Source organism: Macaca fascicularis, chromosome 7 (genome assembly GCF_037993035.2).
Source record: "Macaca fascicularis isolate 582-1 chromosome 7, T2T-MFA8v1.1".
NCBI classification, from domain to species: domain Eukaryota; kingdom Metazoa; phylum Chordata; class Mammalia; order Primates; family Cercopithecidae; genus Macaca; species Macaca fascicularis.
Genome location: NC_088381.1, coordinates 131,181,679 through 131,201,425, shown reverse-complemented (window position 1 = coordinate 131,201,425; position 19,747 = coordinate 131,181,679). Strand labels below are relative to the sequence as shown.

At 38.2% G+C, this 19,747-nt stretch overlaps 1 protein-coding gene across 6 annotated transcripts in view; it reads left to right on the top strand.

Moving 5' to 3' along the window:
- Nucleotides 1–16,539, top strand: part of PPP2R5E (protein phosphatase 2 regulatory subunit B'epsilon) — a 172,973-nt gene extending 156,434 nt beyond the window's left edge. For 2 of the 6 annotated variants that reach the window (XM_005561447.4, XM_005561446.4), the window contains exons 12-14: nucleotides 3,194–3,321; nucleotides 5,619–5,720; nucleotides 11,778–16,539. In XM_005561447.4, coding sequence (XP_005561504.1) covers nucleotides 3,194–3,321; nucleotides 5,619–5,720; nucleotides 11,778–11,877 — 330 coding nt within the window. In that variant the 3' untranslated portion in view covers nucleotides 11,878–16,539. The remainder of the gene's footprint in view (nucleotides 1–3,193; nucleotides 3,322–5,618; nucleotides 5,721–11,777) is intronic. The other 4 variants (XM_073997496.1, XM_065548882.2, XM_005561448.4 and 1 more) reach the window with 3 other exon arrangements.
- Nucleotides 16,540–19,747: the final 3,208 nt, after the last annotated feature.

The window sequence follows — 19,747 nt, the reverse complement described above, 5'->3', positions numbered from 1 at the left end:
CATGTTGGGGGTTAGGACTTCAACATATGAATTGTGAAGGGCACACAATTCAATTTGTAGCAGAAAGAAAAAAGAATTTTCAATTATTTGGCAGAAGTAAAATTGAGAACAAAGGAAAGAGGCTCTTATTTATTAAGTGTTCATTAATAAATGTTTACTGGATAAACCAACAAATACATTAATAAATGTTTGCTGGTTCATCCATAAACATTTATTAATGAATTTGCTGGTTCATCCATTTATTGAGTGGCCGCCCTATGTAGCCAGACACTTCTCATTGTTTGCCTCAGGTATGTCATTAGGATCTGAGGTCTGCACGCTGGTGACACTGCCTCTGTGTGTGCAGAAGGACAATGGATCCCAGGAAAGTAGTGGCTCTGTCCTATTGTCAGACACAGTAATTTTTAACTTTGCATAAACAATACCTTTCCTCTTTAAGGAGCTGGATACATACTTCTGTTAGTGGGTTTACATATTAAAATGGATATATAAGAGATTAAGAAAGTTGTTAGAGTTAAATGGCAGGTAAGTATTGGACTCTGGAGGAACATCCAAAGAGACCATGGGAGGATGCTAGTGAAGAAGGAGGCACCTAGGATTTTCCTCCAACCAGTTAGAATGTTCAAAACAGCCTCATTCTTACTCTTTTTTTCTCCCTCTCCTTGCCTCCTGCTTTATCTGCATCAGCTACCTCATTTGCTTTGATGATTCCCAAACACATTGTCCTCATCCATGCCTCTGCCTTCCTTTCCTTAATACCCTCTACCTGGAATGCCCTTTCCTTCATCCTTCGAAGCCCAGCTTAAATGCCACTTGCCTATGTTACATTTCTTTTTTTTTTTTTTTTTTTGAGACGGAGTCTTGCCGTGTCGCCCAGGCTGGAGTGCAGTGGTGCAGTTGTAGTTCACTGCAGCATCTGCCTCCCGGGTTCAAGCGATTCTTGTGCCTCAGCTTCCCGAGTAGCTGGGACCACAGGTGCGCCCCACCATATGCAGCTAATTTTTATGTTTTTAGTAGAGATGGGGGTTTTGCCATGTTGGCCAGACTGGTCTTGAACTCCTGACCTCAAATGATCCACCCACCTTGGCATCCCAAAGTGCTGGGATTACAGGCGTGAGCCACCACACTCAGCCCCACCTATGTTACATTTCTGCCACTCTTCTGTTTCCCAAGTCATCTGGATTATTGATTCTACTCTTTTCCCCTCCTTCCCCTGACACTTTATTCATGTATCTGATATAGCATGTGTCACAGTTTACTTTGGATAGGCTTGTAGATGCCCCTTCTCCCACCAGCGTGTGAACTCTTTACAGATAACAGAGTAAAGAGGTTAAGAATAGGGACTTTGGAATCTGCCACTTACTAGCCATGTGACCTTGAGCCAATGGCTTATCTCTCTGAGTCTCAGATTCTTCATCCACAAAATAGAAAAGTAATGGTACCAACTCTGTTGGTTGTGAGGAAATGAGATATTATAGATGTGGGACACTTAGCACAGCACGTGGCATATAGTGAACATGCAGTAATGATTGTTTTCTTTGTACTCTCAGGGTCTAGTGCCTAATGAGTCCCAGGGTTTGGTTTTATTTTGTTTTTTTGAACCAAGCTGAATAATATAAATGGAAAAATTCTGATTTCTCAGTGTCTTCCGGTAGATACATCTTATACCATTTTGTTCTCTTCTAAAACACAGCTTCTTAATCTGTATAAATGAAAGAAGCCACCCCTTTTTCCCTTTTCCCCTATAACTACCCTTTTTAGAGATTTTAGGTTTTGTTTTTGAGATGTTCCTTTGAATTCATGAAATCCAAGATGAGCCAATCAGGCCCAGCAGACCAAATTAGAGCCAGTTGATAGCTTGGTGGGCAGAGAAAAGGGATCTAAGAGATCTGAGAGGGTAGGTGCAGCCAGTGTCCCTGAGACCAGAAACTGAGCAGAAATCTCCTGGCTTTCACAGGAAGGGACCAGAAACACTGGAAGAAGCCCTAGAAGTGAGGCCCCAGTCTTTACCATTTATTACCAGTGTAACCTTGCCTATATTATTCCGCCTCTCTGAATCTCTGTGTCCTCTTCTGTAAAATGAACATAGTGGTATCTCCTTTTGGGATGGTGGTAAGGATGATACATTCTACTTGCCGTGTAGGCACAGTGCCTGCCCATAGGAGGCACTTAGTAAATATTGGCTGCTTTACAGGGATGGACAACTGTGGGTGTTCCTCAGTAGCTGTGACTGAATGCTAACTATATGCTGGGCACTGGGTTTGATCTAAGTGTGTGTGATGAAAAACGTGAGCCAGGAAAGGGGACCGGTAAGATGTGCTAAAGTGATGTCAGGAAAGTGTGGAATCAGATGACCTGGCAGAATTAGAGAAGAATATAAACAAACAGGAAGACTTCTTTTCCATCCCTGAGTTGATGAACCACTTGAACCACTCTGGATTTTTTTTGGGTAGGAGGGGAAGACAGGGTCTTGCTCTGTCACCCAAGCTGGAGTTCAGTGGTATGATCTTGGCTCACTGCAACCTCTGCCTCCTAGGCTCAAGCAATCCTCCCACCTCAGCCTCCCAAGTAGGTGGGACTATAAGCACATGCCACTAATCCTGGCTAATTTTTGTGTTTTTGTAGAGGCAAGGTCTCCCCATGTTGCCCAGGCTGGTGTCAGACTCTTGTGCTTAAGCGATCTGCCTTCCTCGGCCTCCCAAAGTGCTGGGATTACAGGCGTGAGCCACCGTGCCTGGCCCACTTTGGAATTTTCTAAGACGTTTAAAATCCGCAAACATTTAAAATGTGGGCTGGGCACGGTGGCTCACGCCTGTAATCCCAACACTTTGGGAGGTTGAATGGGCGGATCACAAGGTCAGGAGATCGAGACCATCCTGGCCAACATGGTGAAATCCCATCTCTACTAAAAATACAAAAATTAGCTAGGTTTAGTGGCGCGTGCCTGTTGTCCCAGCTACTCGGGAGGCTGAGGCAGGAGAATCGCTTGAACCCAAGAGGCGGAGGTTGCAGTGAGCTGAGATCGCCACTAGTGAGACTCCATCTCAAAAAAAAAAAAATTAACGTGATTAATATTTAATTTTAATGGAATGGTTTAAAAATGGCCTTTTAAAAATCTTTTGTTTGGAAATATAATTTTGTTTTATCTTTGTCTTTTTCTTTCTCTTAACATTTTATTTTTCTTTTCCCAAAGGTGGCAGAAAGAGCACTCTATTATTGGAATAATGAATACATCATGAGTTTGATAGAAGAAAACTCTAACGTCATCCTTCCCATCATGTTTTCCAGCCTTTATAGGATTTCAAAAGAACATTGGAATCCGTAGGTTTTCAGTTTCTTTCCTCTGTTCTCTTCGTCCCTTCCTCTCTTTCTTTCCCTTCAGCCTTATTATGTGCCAGATGCTGTCCTTGTTGCTGAAGACGTATGTGAAAAGATAAAATCCTTACCTTCTGGGGATTCACTGACTGGAGAAAATAAACAGATACTTTAACAAAATACCAGTCAAAATATCTTTTTACTAGACAGTCTTCTTGATCTGTCTGTGAAGGTAGCAGATCTTTTGGGGAGGCACTGCAGCTGAGAGGAGAGGTGTGTAGATACTGACGGCATGGCCATGCTTAGACTGAATCTGAAAGGAATTTGGCAGGTGGATGGCATGGGGAGAGCCCTTTCAGACGGTGGGTCCATCCATCATATTAAAAGTCACAAAGATGTCAAAAGCACCTGTCAGTTTCTGAGACCTGTGAGTTTGGGAGGGCTGAGGCACAAAGTCTTTTGGGGAGGGTGCTAGAGGATGTGGCTAGAAAAGATTGTGGGACTCGTGTGAACCTTCACCAAGTAGATGATGAGAAAGTACTGAAGGGTTGTGAGTGGGGAAGTGGTCTGACTAGGTTTGCGTTTTAGTGTGATCTGTTTCTTAACAGCTAACTCAGTTGCTATATGTATCTCTTGGAAAGGAATAAGTTTAAAATAATCAAGGAGAAGTTTAACATCCAGCCCGATGAAAGTTAAAGCATTCTGAATTTGAATGCCTTTACATTTTTCTCTGTGGAATAGAAGGAAAATTTAATGTGGCATTTAAAAATTGGTAGATACAATTCAGTATATTAATAATATGTTTATCTTTAAACATTTTGCATGTAATTATAATATGTCACATTTCTCATTTTTCAAATTTGCCAAATTTTATTAATAGAACTTGTAAAAATAAGGAGCTGGTGGTAACAGTTAAGTCCCTTTATACAGATAGTCCCTTGAGGACGTTCTAGCAAGTGTCTGTAACTACTCAGTATACTATATTTGGTGCTTTCCCATCACTGCCCTTGGGAGGAAGGTCATTCTGGAACCTTAACAGAAAAGAACTTAAATTTTCCTTTTAATGGCACAAGGCAGAAGCTACACAGCAAGTGTACTTTCTTGTAAATGTTTTGGAAACATCAGACTCATGGTTTATTTAATATATGGCTAATTTTTACCAATGCCTTTTTCAGTGATATTAGGAGCATGTTTGTTGCAAAACGGAAGCAACGGATATTTTTGCAAAAGGAAAAGCTATTTAGACTCTAGTCTGAAGCTATCAAGCCCATCAGAACCTTGTCCTCACATTGCCTAAGTATGGGCTACCATTTTGGCTGTTTAGCTGTTTAGTGTCCCATAGCTAATAGCAACCATCCCAGCTTGCCAGTTATCTTATCAGCATATATTTTGGGTCAGCAGGACTGGTGCAGATCACAGCTAGACAAATAACTCATGTTGAACCACCCAACGTACATGGGGGCTTGATTTCATTTCTGTGGATAAGAATTATATGTGTATATATATACACACACACACACACACACACACACACATTTATATATAACATTCGTTTCTATGGAAGTAGCTTCTGATTTTGATGAATTATGTGTTATTTAGAAAATAGAATTCTATGCAAATTCAGGTGTCTAAGGTTAGTGCTGTCACAGATCCTTATTTTAGGGTGAAGTTGCTTTACTATTATACTTGCCTTTTTATTAAATGAAATTATCAAATGCCCACAGGCAGCTCTATTCTGGGTGCCAATAATTAGAAGGGCAGGCCGGGCACTGTGGCTCACGCCTGTAATCCCAGTCTTTGAGAGGCCGAGGTGGGCAGATCATCTGAGGTCGGGAGTTCGAGACCAGCCTGACCAACATGGAGAAACCTCGTCTCTACTAAAAATACAGAATTAGCTGGGCATAGTGGCTCGCGCCTATAATCTGAGCTGCCTGGGAGACTGAGGCAGGATAATTGCTTGAACCCAGGAGGCGGAGGTTGTGATGAGCCAAGATGGTGCCATTGTACTCCATCCTGGGCAACAAGAGCGAAACTCCATCACAAAGAAGAAAAAAAAAATTAGAAGGGCAAAATTAGATTTTTTTTTTTCAAGTTCCACCACCCCTCAGAAAATTATCTTGCCTTGAAATCTCTTAATGTAGAAGTGAACTGTAGGTCATTCTCAGTTGTTCCAACTAAAAAGGGATACAGACAACGTGCGGTGCGAGAAACCATTCAGACAAAAGTTGTGCTTTTGCTTTCTTCATTCAGTATCCCATTTTATAAGACTGACTAACACGTTCCCTTTCTTCTGTGCTTTCCAGGGCTATTGTGGCGTTGGTGTACAATGTGTTGAAGGCATTTATGGAAATGAACAGCACCATGTTTGACGAGCTGACAGCCACATACAAGTCAGATCGTCAGCGGTAACTTTTTAAAGCTTTTTTGTCAGCTGTGCATAAAACTATTGAGTTTTTTCCTTGCTCTTTGCTGAAGTTGCCTAATTGTACCTCAAATCTTAAGCAGCACAGTTTTGTTTACAGTCATGCATTGCTTAACAACCAGTATATGTTCTGAGAAATGCATCCTGCGGCAATTGTATTGTGTGAACAGCATAAGTGTATAGTAATTACACAAACCTAGATGGTATAGCCTACTGTGACACACCTGAGCTGTATGGTATTGCCTGTTCTTCCTAGGCTACAATCCTGTACAGTGTGTTACCATGGTGAATACCGTAGCCAATTGTAACACAGATCACTAGGCAGTAGGACTTTTTCAACCCTGTTAAAATTTTATGGGACCACCGTGGTATATGTGGTCTGTGTTGACCGAAATGTTATTATTTGGCACATGACTGTATTTATATATTCATTTTTGCACCCTTATTACCTGTGTCTTTATTACTGTGCCACTGAGTAACAAAGCTTTGTGACACTGTCCTTTTGATAAAGCCTGCTTTCCTCCCTTTCTTTAATAATAGTTTAGTTCTGCCTCAGGGTTAAGAGCCCAGCATATAACTGGTATTTTAGGTTCACTTAAAGGGACCATCAGGTAGTTTTCTATCTGGGATTCACTCCCACTCTGAACTTACTTGAAGTGTAATTGGGCAGATCTTGTACTTCACTCCAATAGCAGGGGGAATGAGGCACCATTTTTCTAGCTCTTGGGCCCAGGACTTACTAGAACCCAACAAGTTTATTACAATTTAAAGAACAGTGAAAAGAACATGAAGGTTAATAGTCTGGTATTAACCAGAAATGTTTGAGACCATATGGGAGAACAAAACAGTGGAACTCTTTACGATACATGCTTATGGCTTACTAAAGCCTTTGTTGGTTTCATTTAGAGGATTCTTCAGTTTTGTTATATCTTGTCCAATGTGTTCTACTTTCCAAGAGATGTACTTGGGGAGATTATAGAACTCTAGGGAGCTCTTAGTAGTTGAGCCTCTGGTTTGACTTTGATCACCCATAAACAGGTGTCAGCTTTGTATATCATAAAACTATGGACCTCAGAGGACCCAGAGGTGTGTGCGAGTGTTCATACCCAGGGTCTTGCTGAACCTCTCTGGTTCCCGTGGTGCCTTGTCTCATTTTTAGTCTGTCACTTGCATTTTATTGATAAAAAAGAGCAATGAGGAGAACGGTTTGATGGCAGAGGGACCATTGCAATGATTTTCTTTTTTAAGTTACCAGGGATGTGGTTTATGAAAACCAACTTAATTATGGAATATGGTGAGTATTTAGCTGAGAATCTCACAAGCGGCTCAGATTTTGTACCCAGAATATTGGGATTAATATCAATTATGTGATATGTTATTCCACATGTACAGTTTAAACAACTTTTAATTCACTATATTAGCAATTGTTGCAAATTATAAATTCATAATAACCCTCCTTGCCCCAAACTTAAAATCTTTAAAGGATGTTACTTAAAAAACAGGCCAAGGGTACATTTTAATACTGTGGTGTACCATTAAAGGTGCATTGTGCATAACATCTTCTCTTTTAGAGCAACTGAAAACTCATTATTATTATCCTAGTTGAACCAGGATTAAATTTGTAGAATCTCATCAAGAATATTGAAGAACTTGGCTGGGCACAGTGGCTCACACCAGTAATCCCAGCACTTTGGGAGGCTGAGGCAGGCGGATCATCTGAGGTCAGGAGTTCGAGACCATCCTAGTCAACATGGTGAAACTCTGTCTCTACTAAAAATATGAAAATTAGCCAGGCACAGTGGCATGTGCTTGTGGTCCCAGCTACTAGGGAGACCGAGTTGGGAAGGTCACTTGAACCCGGGAGGTGGAGGTTGAGGTGAGCTAAGATCACGCCACTGTACTCCATCTTGGACATTGGAGCAAGACTCTGTCTCAAAAAAAAAAATATTGAAGAACTTATTTCTACTCAAATTATTTGGTTTGTATTTAGTGAACTTTAGTAATAAAACTATTTTCTGATTATTATCTGAACTAAATAGATCAAACCCTCAAAAAAGCTAAGAATTAACTAGGGGGACCAGGAATAGATAAAACTATGAGGTTGATTGTGATATTCTGGCATATTACAGTTATTTATAATGAGTGCACTTTCTTAATGAGAAAATGGGGGCCAGGCGTGGTGACTCACGCCTGTAATCCCAGCACTTTGGGAGGCCGAAGCGGGCAGATCACCTGAGGTTGGGAGTTCACAACCAGCCTGACCAACATGGAGAAACCCCATCTCTCCTACAAAGTACAAAATTAGCCAGGCATGGTGGCACATGCCTGTAATCCCAGCTACTCGGGAGGCTGAGGCAGGAGAATCACTTGAACCTGGGAAGGGGAGGTTGCCATGAGCAGAGATTGTGCCATTGCACTTCAGCCTGGGCAACAAGAGCGAAACTCCGTCTAAAAAAAAAGGCTGGGTGCGGTGGCTCACGCCTGTAATCCCAGCACTTTGGGAGGCTGAGGCGGGTGGATCACGAGGTCAGGAGATCGAGACCATTCTGGCTAACACGGTGAAACCCTGTCTCTACTAAAAATACAAAAAATTAGCTGGGCGTGGTGGCAGGCACCTGTAGTCTCAGCTACTCGGGAGGCTGAGGCAGGAGAATGGCGTGAACCTGGGAGGCAGAGCTTGCAGTGAGCCGAGATTGTACCACTGCACTCCAGCCTGGGTGACAGAGCAAGACTGTGTCTCAAAAAAAAAAAAAAGAAAAAATGGGTTTTTAAAAGCAAGGATAATAATTTGTCAAATGAGCAATAGAAGGGTGTACTGACAGATGGAAACATTGGTTTCTCCATAGGTGTGGGAATAGGACAAGAGAATGAAGAAATGTATTTGGTACTATCAGAGAATAACTGAATGGACAGTTTTACTTCAGGATGGCGAGAAGTTAATGGTTTCAGTTCAGATCAAATTTTGAAATATTACAAATCTGAAAATGGTGGGTGGAATAAGTAGTTAACACTGTTAGATACATATGCCAACATCAGTGCTATGTAAAATTGAAATTAGAAGAGAATTTGACAATATCCCCTGCATGACAGTGTGGTTAAGTGTTAAAATTTCCACCTACAGGGAGAGAGAAAAGTGGGAAGGATTGGGGGTGACAATAACTATATCAGCAATATTTAGAATTTTTAAAGATGAAGTTGTCAGTGTGAAAGCTGTGTTATGTGATATGCTTAGTTATGTGATAACTAAGCATAATGCTCAGTTGGAAGAAAAGCCCCACAGGATAAATTGCATTGATTGCCATAAATCTCTTGATCAAAAACACAAAACACTTTGGTAACAAGATGATGAATGTTTTAATGATGTCAACACTTAATTAACCCATTTATGCCTAGTGTTCCATTATTGTAACGCTAAGCTTGTGGGAGTTATTTCTATCCCACTGCTCAAGGTCATCGCCAAGTTCTGATTTTTCACAAAAAAATTTTGCAACCTTTGGCATAAATTGGTTAAAACTGCAAATTAGGGCAATGTGAACCTGAAATACATTGAAATGTTTTTTAGTTGAGTAAAATTCCAAGCCCTTGGTTATCATCCCCTTCTCCCTCCAAATAAAAAGGTCATATTCATCGAAAGTCAGCAGGATCTATAGAATCGATTTATATATATCCAAATTGTGTTCTTTGCTAATATTTATTTAGTCCTTGTATTATCCCCAGACTGCACTTAGAATGTGATAATTTGCCAAACAGCTTGATTATGTTTAGAACCTGGAATGCACCAGGAGTGGTGGTGCACACCTGTAGTCCCAGCCACTCAGGAGGCTGAGGCAAGAGGATTGCTTGAGCCCAAGTGGTTGAGGCTACAGTGAGCTATGATTGTGCCACTGCACTTTAGCCTGGGTGACAAAATGAAACCCTGTCTCTAAAAAACAAAAAAGAAGAATCTGGAATCCGTAATGATTAGATTGGAGGATTATCTAATCTTGCCCTTACTGTCCTATAAGTGCCATTTTTTCAGGGTCAAAATTAACAAATAGTTAATTATATGAAAACTGTTCTGCTCACTGAAATTTATATTGTGCAGATTTGTATTTGAGATAGCTGAAACTAATTATAGTAAACAAGGCCTAAGTTATGAAAATATTACCTATTAAGTGATACTAATTACCATATGGTTTTAGTAAGCCATAAGCATGTATTGTAAAGAGTTCCACTGACTTGTGCTCCCATATGGTCTCAAACATTTCTGGTTAATACCAGACTATTATGGTATTATAATTCAACATTTCCTCAAGTCTCTAGTGGAATAAGAATATAAAATTACTTAGGTTTTTCTAGAGTTTTTTGGGAGTTGGAGGGGATGAAGATTAATCTCTATTGCTCTATTAATTAAAAGTTATTAATATACCTTTTAAAAACATTGGTTATAATGTTTTAAAAAATGAGGCATTGGAATTACATACAAATTTCACTCAACCCATGTGGATTTCCCTGAGTAGAAATTGTACTGTGGCTGAAGTTTTAATCCTTGCTGCGTGAGGTAGTGCATGGATTATATCCCCATGCCTGAGATCGTGGAGCCCCCATTTTCAGGAATTATCTGAATTCCTGGATTTATGAATGTTAATCTGGGTCTGCCTTTTTTTTTTTTTTTTTAATTTTGTTTTGTTTTGTTTTGTTTGAGATGGAGTTTTGCCCTGTCGCCCAGGCTGGTGTGCAGTGGCGTGATCTCGGCTCACTGCAAGCTCCGCCTCCCGGGTTTATGCCATTCTCCTGCCTCAGCCTCCCGAGTAGCTGGGACTACAGGCGCCCGCCACCACGCCTGGCTAAGTTTTTTGTATTTTTAGTAGAGACGGGGTTTCACCGTGTTAGCCAGGATGGTCTCGATCTCCTGACCTCGTGATCTGCCCGCTTCGGCCTCCCAAAGTGCTGGGATTACAGGCATGAGCCACTGCACCAGGCCTTTTTTTTTTTTTTTTTTTTTGAGATGGAGTCTCGCTCTGTCACCCAGGCTAGAGTGCAGTGGTGCTATCTCAGCTCGCTGTAACCTCTGTGTCCTAGGTTCAAGCGATTCTCCTGCCTCAGCCTCCTGAGTAGCTGAGACAACAAGCACACGCCACAATGCCCAGCTAATTTTCGTATTTTTAGTAGAGACGGGATCTCACCATTGCTGGCTAGGCTGGTCTCGAAATTCTGACCTCGTGATCCACCTGCCTCGGCCTCCCAAAGTGTTAGGATTACAGGCATGAGCCACTGTGCCCAGCCTGGGTCTGCTTTTTATTGGTCCACTGCAACATGGAAAAACCAGAGACAGTGCAGTGAATTATTTTTAATAAATGTGAATGCATTTAACTTAGAATATAGTCTTACATTCCTGCATCATGTACTTCCTACTTGGTTGATGTTAAAAAATCCTTTTTTTGTAAAAATGTGGTAATTTTAAAATATCCTTGGCAAAATAAAGTTTGTTGATTCTTACTTGGACATCCAATTTTTGGGGGAAATTTTACCAAACAGTGAAATCCCAAAGTCTGAAAATCACTAAATTTAAAATCAGTAAAATTGATACTGAACCCAATTTGAAGGCTTGATGCATTAAAATTTAATACATAATAATATCAACCAAGTTCTTTTCAGATCATTAAAAGTGAAATCACAAGTTTTCAGTTTCTTCTAAACTGCTGAAGAATTTAAATGTACATGAGGTAGGAAAAATAGATATGAATAAAGGAGCAGATATATTTTCTTGACCTACTATATTCTCTGTATCAGTGTCATCTCCAGCATCCTTTTTGGTAAACTATTTGGAGATAAACAAGAATTAAGATTTTTACTAAGCTGCAAGTGAAAATCACTAATATGCCCTTAATTTTACAATAACTGATGCATATAAGTCATTCCCATTTTTGTTTCTTAGTAGTTTTAATTTTCTGAATTAAGCTAAGTATAAAGGGGTGTCAAGGTGAAATTGTAAAATATTCATTGTTGCATAATCTCATTAAACCTCAGCTGTTTACATTGTATTGTATTTCTTCCTCAGTGAGAAAAAGAAAGAAAAGGAGCGTGAAGAATTGTGGAAAAAATTGGAGGATCTGGAGTTAAAGAGAGGTCTTAGACGTGATGGAATAATTCCAACTTAACAAAAACAATGACAACGACATTACTAACCTGTGGAGTCACACATTTATGTAGTAGAAGATGGAGCAACAGTTTTCTGTATTGTGCAACTTTACAGTAGATTTCACATTTGTTTCATTATTACAACAGCACTGTATATACCTGTCTCTAAGTAAAGGAAAAAACAAAATAAGGACTTCAATCCAAAGTTTGGACAGTAGATGGACTTCTCAGAACTTTGCAAACATAATCATTGTTCTAACCCTCTTTTAAAAAAAAAAATCGGTCTTCAAAGATCTGTTGATGAAATTGCTATGTTAAAATTCCATTATCGGGAGTTCCTTATTTATCACTAGCAGAGAGTATGATACAATTTTCAAATGTGAACAATCTTAAATTTAGCTTGTCTTTCTGCTAAGCTGTTAAATGTATTTATAGTAAAGGAAGAAAAAAAGACTGTCATTTCCTTATAAGTTTGTATAACATCCTCCTCTGGATAACTTGACTGTAATTTGACATCTTTTTCTTTTGCACATCTTCCTGAGTTGAATGTCCATGTGGAATGGGGTCATGAATTATAAAAGTCCCTGATAAAAGTTCTGTTTACTGGGGTGAACATCTTTCCAGTAAGCAGGTAGTCCTGGTACTCCTTCAGTTTTAAAATTAGGAGTTAAAAGAGAAGAGGTGATAAACATAGTAGGGAAGGGAATATTGGATTCATGCATCAGTTTATGGTGAATCCAAATCAATGTCTTGAATCCTTTGAAAACAGGCACTGGGACATCACAGACTTCAGTACCTGACCAGTATTAGTTGCATATATCATTGAACACACATACCAGAGATGTTTTAGAAATGCGAGAAAAACATCCTTTTGGACCATTTGAAATAAGAAAGACAAACACTAAACAATACAACCATGAAATTGATCGCCAGGATTGCAAATCTAATTGGGAAAAGAGTTGAGCAAACAGCTTGGACTGTTTGGAGTTGTTGCCTTACTTTTTAATATGTATTTATAAAGTATTCCAGCAAAAGAGGATGTAGCCTCTGGGAAAAAACAAACATGTTACAGTGTTTTTTGTAGATTCTCGTTCTATATCTCATCACAGCGCCAGCCCTGTTTTTAGCCGGAAAGGATTCAGGATAAACATTATTATGCATTCTGAATTGGATGCATATTCCTAACTACTGTATTTGTTACCAAAAGTGGTTCTACAAATGCTACTGAAAAAAAATCTGGAAATTCCTAATGTCCTGAGTATTAATAATAAAGTTTAAAAAATGCTTTTATATCAAAGGTGCATCGTGACCAAATTGTTTAAGAAAAAAAAAAAAAACAAAATCTAGGGCTGTATTATATATATATATATATCTTATTGGCTCTCTGCTTTGTATTTAAATGAAGAATCTTACATCTTGGGTAGGCAAACTGCTGATAAAACTTGTGTACAGTATGTACTTACCTAATGCAGTTGAATTATTATGTACTGAAAGATATGTGTTTGGGGGTTTATTTCCAGGATGCTTTTGCTTGTTATGGACATGGCAGCAGTGAGTTGGTAATCCTAAACCATCACTTCCAGCAGTATTCATGGAATAGAGCTGATTCTGTGTTCATGTGTTGAATTGTGATAGTAGCAAACATGAACATTTGAACTATTGTTGCTCTTAATAGAAATACAATATAAATATGGGCTTGTATATTTTCTTCCTTACATTTGAATATAAAGTAGAATATGCAGTTCTATTATTTTCAAGAAAAAGGAAGAAAAACTGCTGACCTTTCTCCCCCATAAAGTTTTTCAGGATGATCAGGTCACAGTGTGTATGTAAGAGTCAGCTAATTATGGATATTGTCATCTGGGTAACTTTGTAAAAAAACAAAAACAAAATTGGCATTGTTAATTCCAAAAAAACCCCCAAAAAACCAGCAGTTAAAAAAAAAAAAAAAGTCATATGCAACACCAGGCACAACGTGGTTTAATGGAATTAATAGTTTTTTTTTTGTTTTTTTTTTTTTGTTGTTTTTTCTTTTTAAAGAACATTGATGGGGATTCACTGTAAAGTTGGCAGAGGCTGCCAAAGACAAAACAACTGACTTTAAAAATGCTGGAACAAAGTGATAAAAAATAAATTTTTAACAAATCTTCTCCTTTTTAGCCCTTGTCATTTTAGCCCTTTAGTTTCCACTTTGCATTATATTTATTTTTGATAGTATAAACTTTTGTTTGCCATTAATTCATCTTTTTAGGTAGAAGACATTAAAATCGCAGGTTTATGAAGAATCTCTGCCCATTGGGATGAAATGCAGTCATTTGAAATGAGAAAGGCCAGGATCCTTTTTTGCACCTTACCCTGTCTTCAAGAGGAAAGGTGAACACTTACAGCTCTCCTCCTTGATGTCAATTTTGTATGTTGATCATTCCAAACTGAGAAGAATAAAATTTTAGACATATTTAGAGAATCAATTAAGCTATATGTCTAAAATTCATAGGGCAACTTCTGAGAAGAAACACTGTCTTTTTCTTTTTTAGTGGAAAGTGACAATGTGACATAGTCACGTTGTGTGCGGTGACGCAGAGTAACTGAGGTAATCTGACTGTTGCACTATGTGACATATTTCAGGACGTACTTGCTGCATTTGCAGCAGCCCTCTCTCTCCGTCCCTTCCCACAATTCTGCTGTTGCTGCAACTTGAGTTAATTGTGACAAACGCATCTTTGTGTTATATTTTGTTTGCTTCATAATTTCCAGAACTATATATAAATATATTTTTAAAATAGCAAATATTGTAGTTAGCGAGTGATGATCACTCCAACCTTATCCTTACCATATTGGTTTCAGGGATAGGATTAAGAGTGTCTTTGGAAGAGAAAAGTACAAACAACCCTGTGGTTTAGAATGATGCTGAGGCCTTAGGCTGTGGGCCTAGAACAACTATGTGAGTGAATTCACCCATCTCATACTTTGAATCAAGCATGCATTCCTTTTTCTCATTGTGCAAGTATCCCCAGTTGTTTTCCTTCAGTGTTGAGTTTTTGTCCTTTTAAATTTTATTGTATTTTGCTCTCCCTAACATTTGACTGTTTTTTATAAAAGAAAAGAAAAAATAAAAAAAAAAAAAAGAAAGAAATAATACCCTTGATGCCGCTGGATACTCACAAGCAGGGTTATGCTCCTTTATCTTAGGCTTGTTTGCCTAAATGAAAGGGTTTAATTTATTTTGTACCTCCTATGCGTGGGATAGTCCAGGGTGCAGAGCCAGGACTTGCTTGTAATTGCACCTGCTATACTTAAATGTATAGCCCTAGGCTCAATCACACTATGGAAAGAAACAAAAAAAAGTATATTTAGAGCTTTAAAAGCTTTTTTATTTTTTTGTGGGGATGAGGGTGGGATGGGAAAGGGATGTATGGATGTTACTGGCATTTTTAAGTGTTTTAGAGTTTTTTGGGGTTTGGGGTGGTTTTTTTTCCTTGTTTTCCTTTTTTCCTTTTAATTGGATGCACTGACCTGGCCCAGGAAATGAAGAGATTCTCTTTTGATGCTATTACCAATGTTATCATAAAGTGACAGTCACCTGTAACAAAAAGGTGGCACCAGACATGATCACTGATGTTTTATTTGCACATCAATATTTTTATTTTTGTATTCTGGCTCAGCTGCTTCTCTGAGTGGAGTTAAGGAATGAGCCACAAAGGATTTTTGTAGTAGGTATATTGGCATTGCATTTTATATTCCTCTATATTTAATTTTTAAAATCTAAAAGAAGGATTGTGCATCTTGAGAGAAAGTTGAGCAAATTGTGATCTAGCGGAATGTTAATTTGTGCTGCTTCTTGTGCACGATAGCAGCAGTAGTATCTCTTGGAAATAAACATCCCATATTATGATGTCTATGAATATAGGTTTCCTTTTCTTCCTTCCCTCCCTGCTTCCCCCACCTTTCTCTTTTTTTTCTCTCTCAGCCTCTCCTTTCCTCCCTCCCTCTTCCCTTCCTCTTTCTTTACTTTTTTTGAAATCACTTATTGTAAATAAGTTGTAATCCAAACCTCATGTATCAATGGGGAACTTTCAAATATAAATATTACCAATGCATTTTCTGGTTGTTGTCTGATTTTTGATTGAAATATAATGAGAATGACATGTCTGTTGCTTTTGGTTTGAGGACTTCACTTTAGCTTCATAAATCTTTTGGTATTTTAGTATTTCATTGTTTTAGCAGGAGAGGGCAGCAAAAGTTCATTTTCCCTGTTAGTAATGCTGTGGTTCATGATCGGTTTTAAATTTAGCTGTGTGTGCGTTTTTTTAAACAGCATCTCTTTGTGAGTAGAGGTAAAAATGAAACATTTTTGATATGAAAAGTTGCATATGAAAATTATAGACTGGTTCAACCAGACAGTGAAGACTTCTGATCCACCTCAAACGTAAAATGCCACAAAACAATCTTCCACCTCTGGCTAAAACATGCTACTTCCTTTTCAAACACCATAAAATACAAGCTGAGTCTTAAACACTTGGAATTTAAAATGTTTTTCTTTGGAAATGATTTGCTTTCTTCAGAGTGGTAACAGAAACAAAAACGAAGGTGCTCCCCAAAAAGAAATGTAACCTTCCCCTTTCACAGATGTGTGAGAGGTTCTGTACTGTGGGTGCATCATAATAAAGAAGCAGTGAAGAGTTTTCAGGTGCCTGACTGTTTTTGTTTGTTTGTTTCTGAACTCCGTGGCCTTTTGAACCATACAAATACTAGATTTGATTGACTTAGCTCTGAGGCAGTGGGGTTGGTATGTTCAGGCTTTCATTTTGAGAATTCAGTTTATGATTATGAGTATGTAATATTGGGAAATAGTCCAGTATCTATTGCTGTATAACATACTACTCCAAAAGTAGCAGCTTAGAAGAACAACAATTTATTCTCATCACAAATCTATAGTTTGGGAAGGACTTAGCGAGAACATCTTGTCTCTGATCCTCGAGTGTCAACCAGGGTGTCACAGGTGGGGCAGGAATCTTCACTTCCAACATGACTCACTTACATGGTTGACAAGTTAGTGCTGACAGTTGGCTTGGAGTTCAGCCAGGGGTCTCAGTTCTTCCTCACAGTACTTTCTTCTTGGGCTTCCTCACAGCATGGCAGCTGGGTTCTAGGAGGCAGGAAGTGAAAACTGCCTCTTCTTTGAGGCCTGGGCTCGGAAACTATCATGGCATCACCTCCATCATATTCTATTGGTCAGGCGGTCACAGAGCCGCTCAGATTCAAGTGGAGGGGACATAGTCCTCACTGTGAATCAATGAGAAGTGTTTTCAGTAATTTGCAGTTATCTGTAAGCTACCATAGGATAGTTTTTTTTTAAGTAAATTAATTGATTTAGGTGTGATCTACTCCCTTAGCTAATTAAATTACATCAAATTTGGAACCTTGTGGAATTAACCAATTTATATTTCATATTAAAATTAACCGGTTTGGAAAGGAAAAGCCCTTGTAAATGTCAGCAATTTTGTATTTCAAAGCATAACCACTTGTAGCACCTGAAGATCACCTCCTGGTAAGTTAGAAGAAACTTGTAACAAAAAATTTTAGGGTTCAAGAGACTTAAGAGATGATTTTAAGAAAATACCTAATTCTTTGCATAATGTTGCTTCCTGTCTATAAATATTTATAAGAATGGAGGCAAAATAAATGTACAATAAAGATACAGATTTTTATATAAGTAGTATGTCTATTAGTAATGTTTCTATTAGATTAAGTTTACATTATGCTTTTAAATTTTTTTAAGGGAGACCAAAGTATGTGATAGTTAAAGGGGAATTAGTTTGACTTTTTTTTTTAATGATAGTATTGCTTTTTTATTATTAGGCACGTACTTTTTGTGGACCACTGGAAACATGAGTAGATAAACATTTATTGCCTCTCAGCCAAGTGAGAGAACCTCTGGATAGATTCTTAATTTTATTATTTAAAAAAATCAATGAGATTATTAGCCTTATTAAACACATGGGGAAATTGAGACTCACAAATTAAATAATGGGTCCAAATGTACATGATTGATTCATCTATGATGCATGTTCATACACATTCTCAGAAAGGCAGAATTATTTGCTTTTATGATTGTTTTTTGTGACCTAAGAAACCATTCTTCCCCTGTTTTCCTATCCCAGGCCGAAAAACATTCTCTTACATTTTTCTGTAAGAGCTTTATAATTTTAGCTTTTATATTGAGGTCTGTGATTCATCTTGGATTATTTTCTTATGTGTAGGTTGTAAAATAGGAATCTAGATGCAGTTTTTCCATGTGGATTCTCAGTTATTGTGGGGCCAGTTGTTGAAAAGTCTCCCAAAGAACGGCTTTCTTGTCAAAACGCTACCTTAAAAGTGTGTATCTAAGTCTGAGTTCTCTTTTCTGTTCTAATGGTTGATATTTTTATCCTTATGCCAGAACCACACTGTCATGATTGCTGTAGCTTTATAATAGTCTTGAATCAAGTTGTCTTTCAGTTTTGTATTTTTCAAAATTGCTCTCAGTATTCTAAGTCCTTTGCATTTCTACATAAAATTTAGAAGCAGCATGTAAAAAAAAAAAAAAAAAAACCAGCCTGGGTGGGAGTATGATTGGGGTTACATGAGGGCTGTGCTCTCATGAATGGATTGATGCCATTACTGGAGACTGGGGGTGGGTTTGTTATTACAGGGAGTGGGTTCATTGTATTTAATAAAAGGGTGAGTTTGGTTCTCTCTCTCTTCTCCCTCTCTCTCTCTCCCTCCCTCCCTTTCCTCTCCTCCCCCTTATACCTCCCCATCTTGCCTTCCATCTTGGGATGAAAAGCAGGAAGGTCCTTGCCAGATGCCAGCACCTTGATATTGGACTTCCCAGCCTCCAGAACTGTGAGAAATAAATTTCTTTATAAGTTACCCAGTCTCTGGTATTCTGTTATAACAGCACAAAATGTACTAAGACATAATCCATAAACATGGTATTGCTCTTCATTTAGTCTTAATTAAATGTGTTGTTAGCCGTAGATTTTTCCTAGATGCCTTTTATCAGATTGAGGAGGTACCTTTTTATTTCTAGTTTGCTGAGAGTTTTTATCATGAAGAATGTTATTTGTTAAATGCTTTTTAAATATATTAAAATGATAAGAATTTTTTATTGTGCTTAATTGCATTAAATTTCTGGGATAAACTATCTGTGTAGGTTGTAAGATGGGAATATAGATCTCTGTGTGTGTGTGTGTGTGTGTGTGTGTGTGTGTGTATCATTGAACTTAAATCTCTAAATTTATAATCTTTCATGATATTTGTGGTAAGTTTCTAGTCAAATATTTGAAGAATTATTTTTCATATATTCTCTCTGCCCCATTCTTTCTGTTGTCTTCTTCTGTGACACTAATTCTTTATTAACTTTTTGGTATTGTACTATAGGTCACAGAGGTACTGTTGATTACAAATTGTTTTTAATTGAGATGAAATTCACATAGTAAAAGTAGCCATTTTATAATGTACGATTTATTGGCATTTGATATATTCACAATACTGTGCAACCATCATTTCTATCTAGTTCAAAATATTTTCATCCCCCTAAAAGGAAACACAGTACCCGTGAGGCAGTCACTTCCTATTCTTCTCTCAGCCCCTGGCAACCACTAATCTGCTGTCTGCCTTTGTGCATTTACCTATTCTGGATATTTCATATCAATAGAATCATATAATATGTGACCTTTTGTGTCTGACTTCTTTCACTTAGAATAATATATTTGAGGTTCATTTATGTTGTAGCATGTATCAGTACTTCATTCTTTTTAATGGCTGAATAACCTGTCATATGGATATACCACATCTCTTTATTCATTTATCAGTTTATGTGCATTTAGGTTATTTTTACTGTATGGC